Source organism: Centropristis striata, chromosome 3, assembly GCF_030273125.1.
Source record: "Centropristis striata isolate RG_2023a ecotype Rhode Island chromosome 3, C.striata_1.0, whole genome shotgun sequence".
NCBI classification, from domain to species: Eukaryota; Metazoa; Chordata; class Actinopteri; order Perciformes; family Serranidae; genus Centropristis; species Centropristis striata.
The window spans coordinates 52,501-63,952 of NC_081519.1; the positions used below are offsets into that span (position 1 = coordinate 52,501).

Genomic DNA, 11,452 nt, shown 5'->3' on the forward strand with positions numbered 1-11,452 from the left:
CAAAACTCTGAAGTAAATTCTGCTCAAAATGAATTTCATGGCTTTATTGAAACACGGTAAAATATCTGGTTTTGAGCCGCTACTGGTAAGAATACATGTTGTGATAAGACTAAATACAGCAGTAAAAAAATAGTCAAAACTAAAATTATTATCTCACTTTTCCATTAATTTTAAATACAACCTACATTCAAACCACAAAAACAATATAGAGCATGCAAGTAATAAGTGTTTTTACGAGGTAACTGTGTTTTGTGGAATTTCTGTGATTGGGGCCCAGCAGCAGGTTGATGCAACACTCAGTGTGTTTTGTGTGTGTTGTGTGTGTTGTGTGTGTTGTGTGTTGTGTGTGTTGTGTGTGTTTTGTGTTTTGTGTGTGTTGTGTGTGTTGTGTGTGTGTGTGTGTTGTGTGTGTGTTGTGTGTTGTGTGTTTTGTGTGTGTTGTGTGTGTTGTGTGTGTTGTGTGTTTTTTGTGTGTTGTGTGTGTGTTGTGTGTGTTGTGTGTGTGTTGTGTGTGTTGTGTGTTTTGTGTGTGTTGTGTGTTGTGTGTGTTGTGTGTTTTGTGTTGTGTTGTGTGTGTTGTGTGTGTTGTGTGTTGTGTGTGTTGTGTGTGTGTTGTGTTGTGTGTGTTGTGTGTGTTGTGTGTTTTGTGTGTGTTTTGTGTGTGTTGTGTGTGTTGTGTGTGTTGTGTGTGTTGTGTGTTGTGTGTTTAGGAGCGCGGGGGTCCAGCAGCGGGCGGCGTTCAGCGTCTCCAGGTTAACCAGCGAGTTCCCGGACAGAGGCAGCGTCATTCATTTCCTCAAGGTCATCACCAACATCAACGATGACTTCAACACCGCCACGGGACACTTCAGGTCAGGAAACACCTGGGTTTTATTTCATGTTAATATATGTTATGTTCGAATTTTTAGTTGTGTGAGAGTTTGTTATGATTACTGAAGAGAGTGTGTGTGTGTGTGTGTGTGTGTGTGTGTGTGTGTGTGTAGGTGTCGCGTCCCGGGGACCTACTACTTTGTGTACCACTCGTCTTTAGAGGACCGTCTGTGTGTTCTGATGAAGATGGACGACACGCTGCTGACCTCGTTCTGTGACCATCGCCGCACCAGGAGACAGGTACAAACAATCACACACTTTTATTTTACATTATTATCGGTACAAAACTTTTATTTATTATTGTTATTATTTATTATATTATCACCAAATACAACCAGATTACAAAAACATCAGGACACTGTGACAAACGTAAATAAATAAATACAGAACACTGTCATCTGCATATCCTTTTCAACCTACAATCAATTAAATACGTTACAAAGAAAAAGTTCTTTGAAAGTTCAAACTGATGAAAAAAAAAAAATATATATATATATATATATATATATATATAAAATATTTTTGTATACATCTACACACTAATCTGGAATCAGGGTTGTAATACTAAATAAAAGTCCAGATTTGACAGTATCTCAAATTTTCACTGAAAAAAACAACACTTTATCATCAATAATTTTTTAATTTATGGGGAATTAAACTATTTGACAGTTAACAGACAAATAAATTACAATTAATAATGTTTACTGGTTATTAATAATGCTATAATGCTTATCCATTTAACAGTTTATTGTAGTACTCATTAAATTAAATTAAATTAATCATAACATTTATATAATGCAATAATGCAATAAATATCATCATTTATTAACATTATTATTTTACAGCTTTTATAAAGTTGCAACTGATTATAATGCCTTATTAAATGGTTAATAAACAATAAACTGTTAAATAATTAAAAAACATCGCTTATGAACAGTAAAATAACTACCAACCAAAGTTTAATTACTATCAACAAACTGTTGGTTTAATAAGTACTATTTAAGTAAGTAAGTACTATTTAACCCTCTGGGGTCTGTGATGGTGGCGTCCTGATCAGATCATGTGACGTTTAACAAAATAAACCAGGTCACATGGATCGCTGCTGTCAACTTCAACAAAGTTCAGACCTGAAACTTTCTCCCAGTTTGTGTTTGACATTCCTAGCTCATGTAAAACCAAAGATATGATGGTTTTAATTTGATAGAACAGAAATATTTGAGCGTTGGTGGAGCTCTCTGTGTCATTTTGCACAGCTAACAAGGGAAACAAAGCCTATAAATATACATGTTTTTATGGGACTTTTTGTATATAGTTTTATAATATTTAAATTTTACCTTTTTAGATGTCTACACTGCAAAAAAAGAAAAGTTGGGTGAACTAAAAATTTCAAGGCAACAAACAAATACAATTTTAAGTTGGACAATAAAACTAAATATTTTAAGTTTTGTTTTTGAGTTTGCTCAACTCTGAATTTCTCTGGCACGATTGTAACATCGCTATGAAATGTCAGCTAATGTTGCGACCACAATTTTGAGTTAGCATTGATACGCTAATGGCTACTCTTGTAGCTGTAACAAGCAGCGCTGCTAGCATCAGTTAGCCACTAGCATCAGTTAGCCGCTAGCTTTCGCTAATGACTGAATTTCCCAACAAAGAAATAAGAGTTATCAGAACTATTGTCCCTTGTTGTGAACCCCAACTTAAAGATATAAGTAACAACAACTCACCAACTTGTTTTTGAGCAGACAACTGGCTTCCTTTGTTGTGCTAACTTACATTATTGCCCTAAATGTCAATAATTTATATTTCCAAGTTTTACCAACTTAAATCACTGTTTTAGGCCAAAAAATACAAGTTGGCTTTTTTGCAGTGTATATTTGTATCCTATGTTTACATTTTCAAGTTCCAAAACAGTTCATTGAGCATATTTGTGGTTTTTATTGTAGTAAATAGTATAATTTGTTGATAAAGTACAGAAAATTGGATACCAAATATGGGCATAGTGAACATTTTTCATGTGGTCCATGAAGGGCAGATAGTCTCAGAGGGTAAATGTGGCGTGTTGCAGGTGACGGCGGGCGGCCTGGCGGTCTACGTGTCGCAGGGTCAGGAGGTCTGGCTGGAGACCAAAGACTACCGAGGGATGGTGGGGATGACGGCCGGGTACAGCATCTTCTCCGGCTTCCTGCTGCGAGCTCACTGAGGACGTTAATAACAGAGTTACAGCAACACAATGATCTGAAACATGGATCAATAATGTCTTCTCTGCCTTCATTCTGACCATTAAACCTTTTAAAAAAGGACACATTTCACATTTTCTTTTCTTTCATCTATCTAGGTAAATCCTTGATATTATAAAAACTTCTTTAGGAGAAACCTGGTCAACAAAGCTGCATAAAAACATTGTTATACAACAATAACACGTTATGAGAAAATACAATTATTGAACAAATCATTTTATACTTTTATACAAATGAATACACAAGTCTTGTATTAAAATGGCATTGAGAAAATCCTTAAAGTGCCATAAAAGGGTATTTTAGACTTTATATTATGGGATGAATAATTTACTTTGTCACCTTTAAAACATGTGATGCAATGATTTTATCTTCTCTGACTGTCAGAAAACAGATACTCTGAACTGTAAAAACCAAATAAACACAAATAAACAGCTGATAAAAAGACCTGAATGCCTTTTGTGTTTTATATCTTTTCATTAACTTTGTAGGAAACTTGCTGCCATTCTCAAATATACACACACACACACATACACACACACACGCACACACACGCACACACACATACACACACACACACACACACACAGCTTGAATCTAGCATGGGAATGGAGGACTCCACCACTATGAGTGACAATGGTATATAGAGAGGTAATTCATAAATGTGAATATATATAATAATAATAATAATAATAATAATAACTAGAAAATTTCCTCTGGGGAAATTCTGAAAGGGCCACGGGGGCTACTGCCGGTGTGTGTACACTATGATGAGATTCTTCAGAGATTTATAACTATGCCCTTTGACCTCAAAATGTGTGTGTGTGTGTGTGTGTGTGTGTGTGTGTGTGCGTGTGTTTGAAGCATGTGTATGCATGTGTGAGGAGTGTGCGTGCTTACGCGCATGTGTGTGTGTGTGTGTGTGTGTGTATCTGTAACTGTAATCACATCAAAGATCAAAGGCAATCAGATCAAAGCAATCAACAGAATTAACTGACACCTGTTCCGGCACAGTGACAGCAGAGGTGGACAGACTGGAATTTCTGGCCTCGAACAGAAAGCATTTTTGGCAAAACCATAATACCTATCATTGATCCGACTTCACTTTGAGCGTCCTGAGTTCTTCCTGAACGTCTACATATGTTATTTGTGAAGAAAAATTAAAAAATAGCTTTGTTAGAGCGATCTAAAAAAAACTGTTAAATCTCAGACAGCTCAGAAATCTCCCTGTGTTTTTAATATGGGAGCCAATGAGGCTGTTGGTGGTGTTGGTGGATCATCTGTGCGTCCTACGCCCAAACTATAACTCTGACAGCTTTACCAGAGGATTGTGAGGGAGAAGACAAATTTTCCTACGTTTCTAAGTATAAATTATTTCTGTAGAGTGGAATTTGCGGCCTGGAGCGCAGTTTTCAAATTTATTTTTTGACAGTTTCTTCTCTCCCTCTACACTCTGGCGATGACATCACACACTGTGACACGAACATTCCGTGCAATACACACCCATTATAATCTCAGAATTTCTCCAAAAATGATCATGGTCATTGAACAGGGATTGATAAAAAACTATATGACCTATCGAAACGTGGATTAATACACCGATACACAAGACTTGTGTCGACTGTTTAAAGTTTAAATGGAGTCTCTAGGTGAAATTATGCCGGAGAAGTAGACGTTTGAAAATCTCCAATGATTGTTCTTTTTCGCTCATTTTTTGGCGGCCGTCCCATTCATTTCAATGCAAAATTTTGGGCAGTTTTTCGCGACTTACGTCGCAAAAAATTCGTATTCTGTAGAGAAAAGTAATAGCACACCGATCCCGATCAAACCGCACGTTTTGATATATAATTTGTCCTGCAACTCTTTAAGTTGTAGGACTAGTAGCAGGACGAAATTGCGTCCGGAAGAGGAAGAAGAAGAAATCCACAGTATAACAGTAGTGCAGCACTGGTCCCATCAGATATTGCTGTATGGGACCAGTGCTGGGGAGATTGCCCCGAGGCCCTAATAACAATAAATATTGACCATAAATAGTGTCAGAAATGTGGTCTAATCTTCAGGATTATACCTGAAAATAGGTGATAAATTGGATATTACAACGTGAAACAGATTTTTTTTATTTAAAGCCGAAAATGACCCCAAAACACAAGTTTACAGGATATGTAAAAGAAAAAAACCAGAAGGTCAAGATAAAGCTTTAATGTTCCAAATTTCCAGGAATAAAAAAACAAAAAGCAGAAAGAGGATCTGAGAAAGACAGAAAATGACAATCTGGCATTTTTTAATAATAAAAAAAAACATCAGCTCTTTGTTGATAGAAACTGTTGAGAATATTAAATATTTTGTGGAACAGATACCGACTCTCTGGCCGAGGTGTGGCGCCTCGGGGACACACTGACAGGAAACCAACAACAACGAAGAGGAAGTTCAGAGGAGAAAACAGAACAAAATGTTAATTTGGTGGAGAGATTTTTTAATCGGAAACATTCAGTGATGCTTCGTCATCAGTTCTTCATCAGGTGGAGTCTTTCCTGACTTTTTCTTAAACTGTTTCACTTCCTCTGGCTTTATTCTGTCACATGAATAAATAAACAGAAATAAATTGCAGTTTTGCAGTAAAAGGAACTGAACCAGAATTATAGGAAAAGTTGAACAATTTTCAAAATGCAAAAAAAAAGACAAAAAGATGTGAACAATAACAGCAGTTGAACATGAACTTCACTGTATTTATTGACAAATAAAGTTACTTTTAAGATTTAAACCTTACAAAGAAAAACTAATGATGAACTTATTAAATCCAACACATCGTTCTTGACCTTTCTGGCTTTTGTTGTAACTTTTTTGTGTTTCTACAAAGGAGAATGTTCCTCTCTAAACTTCTCTAATGATTTGAGAGAAAAAAATAGTGAGAAAAATAAATTTGGTCATATGTTGGTAAAATTTCTTATATGTTGTGACCCCAAAGAAAGAGGGTTCACTAAAATTTGCAAGTGTAAAAGTAGTGTAAAAGTGTAAAAGTATCATCAGCAAAAATCACCTTAAACATGAAAAGTAAAAGTACTCATAATGCAGAAAAATGCACCCTGTGGTGTTTTACTATTCTATATTTTATAAGTCATTATTAAAGAACTTATTTTACAGTTTAATGCATATTTCATAACATTTCTTGTATGTAAAATCTTTATTTACCAATTAACTGCAAACTCCAGCTTTCAGATAAAAAATATTGCAGTGAAAAATACAAAAAATATCAAACAATATCAGAACAAGAGGTGTAGTTAAATAGAAGTAATATTACATTTATGTTAAGTACCTCAAATTTGCACTTAAGTACAGTAAGTACATGTACTGTTTGATATCACTACTGGCAGTATTACATCCTACATATGAATATTTGAACACCAGCAGTGATCTTGCCCTCTTGAACTGTTTCACTTCCTGTTTGGTTTGTTTTCTCCTGATTTCTGTCTCTGCAGCAGGACGATCTTCAGCTCTCCATCAGCCGATCACTCCGACACAAGACCAGCCACTGATTTACCTGCAAATGGTGAGACTTTAAGGTCCTAGAAAACCAAAAACCAGACAAAAAAGATGTATGAAATATGTTTATAGACGGAGAGAGAGAATCACTTTGGCAGACAGAAGCATTAAAGAAGCAGAAGTGGAAGGTTTCAGAGCATTTCGGATTTCTTATCACTCGATTTTGAAGCTAAATTACTCTAAATCTTTTTGAGCATCTTAACAATTAAATGTTATTGTCTCTCTTTGGTAGATGACTTGGAGCTGTTGTCTGCATAGAAGGATTAAAATGCCTTAAATCTAAAAGCCTGATTTTATTTTCTTTAGTCATTCAATTCAATATATGATACGTCGATTTCAACATTGAATATAATATCGTATCGAGGATAACGAGCTGAAACATTTAAAACATTCAGTAGAGTTTTAGAAGAACAATTTCTATATTGCAGGAATGTACTCTTTAAATGTGCTGTTTATATATATTCATATAATATTTATGACTGTTTTGTGTTAGTTTTACTAATTACATTTCTAATTAAAGTATAATAATATACAAATAGTGATATAAGAATATGCACCCAACAACATCGAGTCAGCTGCAGGAAAACCAGCCGGTCCCCAAAACGCAGAACATAAACAGGCAAAACTTTACATTTTAGGGGTAAGACTTTAAGTTTAGTTCAGGTTACATTTAGGCTTTAAACATGTGCAGCTTATGATTAAAGTTGAATGTCCTTGTTATAGTCAGGTTAGGAGTGAGTCTTCTTCATGGTTAAAGTTTGTGGTAAGTCCTCATTATATTCAAAGTTCAGAGTAAGTCCTAGTTATGGTTAAATATAGTCATGGAAGCTGATATCTAGACATTTAACATGTTTTTTTTGGTAATAACCAAAATAATTATCAAGAAAAACATGGTAAACCAGCTCTTAAATTAAACTCTTATTAGCTATTGTTGTTGTTATCATTATATTTGTCCAAAAAAAATACCTTTAGTTGTACCAGGAATTAAAATGAACAAGAAATTGAAGAAAATAAGGATGGTCTAATCATTTTTTACATGACTGTAGTTAGATTAGGAGTGAGTCTCCTTAGAGGTTAAAGTTTATGGTAAGTCCTTATAATATTTAAAGTTCAGAGTAAGTCCTCATAATATTTAAAGTTCAGAGTAAGTCCTAATTATGGTTAAATATAGTTTATGGTAGGTCCTTGTAATTTTTAAAAGCATGATAAGTCCTCTGAAGTGAGATAATTCAGTGTGTGTGTGTGTGTGTCTCTGTGCTCCTCAGGCCCCCCGGTGGCTGATCTGCAGTACTGCAGTGTTCCTGCTGGTCCTCCTCCCTCCGGTGGTCCCTCAGTGTGGGGGGATCCCCGGCATCCCCGGGATCCCCGGCAGCCATGGACCCAACGGGCTGAACGGAGCCAGAGGAGAGAAAGGAGACCCTGGTGAGCTCACAGACACACCACATATATATTACAGGGTTTATTCCTGTTGATTTAATGTAAATATGACCAACCTGTCCTCGTGACTGAGCAGTTGTTGAATAAATTAAAGATGTTTTAGTTTCATTTAACTTTTTTTTCTCAGGTACAATAAGCTTTACTCAAGCATTTGACATATTTAACATGCTAAAACATACTTTTTTCAATGTGCAATATCTGTAAAATGAAAAGTAATCTCAGGAAAACTAACAAACACAAAAATATATATATATTAATAATAAATGCCAAATAGCAGAAATGTATGTATAAAGTGTGTATAGAATGTATATGTCTTATTTTTTATATTCTTTGTGTCTTCTATATCTATGTGTGTGTATCTTGAGCTGCTGTGACGACTAAATTTCCCTTTTTTTTATTTGAAGTTTCTATTTGGAGAGGACTAAATGCAAAGCTTTCATTCTCAATCTTTCATCCTGTGTTTTTTTCCGTCAGTCTCAGATAAAATCTTGTGTGGAACAAGTTTCATGAAAATGATCAAATTATTGAAGACAATTAAAAGGACTAAAATATAAATATAACAGTTTTCATCTACTAAAACTAACATATTTACAGTTTACTTTGACTAAAATATGATTAAAAAAACCCAGACTTTTAGTTCAATAAAACTTGACAAAACAACAACCAAATGCAGATCTTCAGCGTGTCTCCTATATTTTGTTGTATTTTCTTTATTTGCAGCATGTTTTGTCAAATTGGTGAAAAGTTATTTTGTGAAAAAACTAAATTTCGCAGTACAATTTTCAACTTGCAGCTAAAATATAACACCGTCTTTAATTTTGAGTCTATTCTTGACATTAGTTTCTGTGTGTGAGCAGGTGAGGCGGGTCATCCCGTCCGGGGCCAGAAGGGGAACCCAGGTATGAGCGGGCCCCCGGGGCGGCCCGGGATGAAGGGGGACCTGGGTCTTCCAGGACCTCCAGGTAATGCAGGCCAGCCAGGAGAGAAGGGAAGACCCTACCACCCGTCCAACGTACAGAAATCCTTCTTCTCCTACAAACTGGAGGCAACACAGCCACCAGAGCTAGACACCGCCATCGACTTCAACAGGTCCGTTTAGAGTCACAGGAGCTGTTTGATGTGTTTAAACAAGATGATGATAGTTTACAGTTTTAATAAGAATCTTTAAGTATTTCTCTATAGTGTGACATTTAATTCATGATTAAATTAGCAACTGTTAAACTGTTAATTTGGGATTTTACTTTAAGATATTAACAATCAAAAGATCAGCTAATTTCCATCAGGATTGTGAGAGTTTGACCAGATTTGTTTGACTAAAATTTAAAAACAAGAACACTTCCTGTTGACTGTAGAAAGATTTTAATGTAAATATATCAATATTTTGATTAATGCATGAAGGTAATAAAGGGATAAAATAATCAGTGGTGGAATATGTATTCGGATACTTTACTGCAGTAAAGTAATACCACACTGCAAAATTAAGTAAAAGTCCTGCATTCAAACCTTACTAAAGTAAAAGTACTAAAGTATCAGCATCAAAATGTAAAAGTAAAAGTACTTATTATGCAAAATATATTATTTGATTATAATTATCAGTGCATTTAAGTAAGCAGCATTTTATTGTTGGCAGGGCAGGGTTGGTGTTGACTACTTAATATTCTGTTATGTGGTTTCATTCATAAAAAATGTGTCATTATTTTCTATTAATCATGTATTTCTAAAGCTGTCAGTTAAATGTAGAGGAGTAAAAAGTACAATATTTACCTCTAAAATGTAGTGAAGTAGAAGTAGAAAGTTAATCAATGGAAATACTCAAGTTGAGTACATTTTGGGTACACAAATTATACTAATAATCAATAAAAACTGATCCACAGGAAGATTTTACCGGACCTGGACGAACAGTTCCAAGGAGTTTCTCTGACCAACGGGACGTTCAGGTGCACCGTCAGCGGCGTTTATTTCTTCAGTTATCACGTCTCAGCGAGGAGCAGAGTGAGTCCTCACTACCAGAAGAAACCAGTTTTAAATGCAGGACTTTCCCTCTAAACATTGTGTTTCTGGCTCCAGGTGTGTCTGCAGCTGGTGAAAGGCAACATCGGCCTCATGACGCTGTGCGACGTGTCGGATGGTTTCCTGGTGACCTCGGGCTCGGCGGTGCTGCAGCTGGACGCCGGCGACACCGTGTCCCTGCAGCCGAACCAGTTCAACAGCATCGTGACCAGCCAGAGCACCAGCAACACCTTCACCGGCTTCCTCATCTTCCCAAACGCCTAGAGCTGCCGCCAGGAAACTCATAACATCAGAGCTGCCTAGTACACCTAGAACATCACAGACTTTATCAATTCAACATTTACAGCAAGTTAATGACATATACGTTTTCTGTTTTGGTGCAAAGATCTGCAGAATTAAATGATTGGCTCAATAGTTACAGTGCTATGCTAAAAGATCACATCAGTGTTTTTCCTTTAACTTCATACTGTATAACAGGGATGGGCAGCATTAATGCTGCAGGGCCTCAGTTTATCATGTTCACCACCACAGGGCCACATATAGGAGCAGCACTAACCAGATATGATGAAACTGCAATGTTAAATATGTTTGCAGTGCAGTAACTTAACATATTTCATGCTCTAATAAATGTATAACAGTATAGATAGGAATACAAAAGGTTTGAAGCAAATAAAAAATAACCACTTACTTTTTTTGTGCATTTTTATTCTGCATTTTTAAGATTTCATGCTCAATGCATGTAGTAGTACTGAGGGCCACTTCAGGTGAGGGTGCGGGCCGTATGCGGCCCCCGGGCCTCATGTTGCCCATCCCTGCTGTAAAGTGTTTACATTACTGATTTTTCTAAAATGAACCAATTCAGCTTCCATTCTGATGTCGTGTTTTTGTTTGTTTCTACTCTACTTTTTTTTTTTTTTAAAGCTAGGTGATAATTTGCTCACCTTGAAATCAGATTAAACCTTTAAAATGCTGTAAAACAAACGAATAAAGTTGCTTCATTGTTCACTGTGATGGATTTATTGTTCCACACACTCATTTTAATTACATATAGTATTTATTTAAATCAAGACTTTAATGTTTTCCACACCTTTGATTAAACACTTATTCCTTTCATTTGTATTCTAGTTTCTAACTTGTTCTTATTGAGATTCTGTAATCAAATAATCTTTTATAACGTGTTGCTTTTGCATTTTTTGATGCTTTTATTGTTTTATGTAAACTTTGAATTGTCTTTTTGGTTCAGTTTTGGAGACTTATAATGTGTAAAAACACACACAAGGACAAAAAGACAAAAGAAAAGACAATATCAGCTTAGTTAAACATTAAATGAGTTTTTAATACATTAAACATGGTTACAA

The 11,452-nt window shown here is 35.6% G+C and overlaps 2 protein-coding genes across 2 annotated transcripts in view; both read left to right on the forward strand.

Moving 5' to 3' along the window:
- LOC131968592 (complement C1q subcomponent subunit C-like) overlaps nucleotides 1-3,554 on the forward strand; it is a 5,909-nt gene extending 2,355 nt beyond the window's left edge. The window contains exons 5-7 of the mRNA XM_059329543.1: nucleotides 711-851; nucleotides 984-1,110; nucleotides 2,939-3,554. Coding sequence (XP_059185526.1) covers nucleotides 711-851; nucleotides 984-1,110; nucleotides 2,939-3,073 — 403 coding nt within the window. The 3' untranslated portion in view covers nucleotides 3,074-3,554. The remainder of the gene's footprint in view (nucleotides 1-710; nucleotides 852-983; nucleotides 1,111-2,938) is intronic.
- A 2,971-nt stretch (nucleotides 3,555-6,525) lies between these two features.
- On the forward strand, nucleotides 6,526-11,213 carry LOC131968531 (complement C1q subcomponent subunit B-like). Its single transcript, XM_059329456.1, has 5 exons — nucleotides 6,526-6,654; nucleotides 7,913-8,069; nucleotides 8,942-9,173; nucleotides 9,959-10,076; nucleotides 10,152-11,213. Exons 1-5 carry the CDS (start codon nucleotides 6,652-6,654, stop codon nucleotides 10,356-10,358), a joined length of 717 nt encoding a protein of 238 aa, XP_059185439.1. The 5' UTR covers nucleotides 6,526-6,651; the 3' UTR covers nucleotides 10,359-11,213.
- The last annotated feature ends 239 nt before the right edge of the window (nucleotides 11,214-11,452 follow it).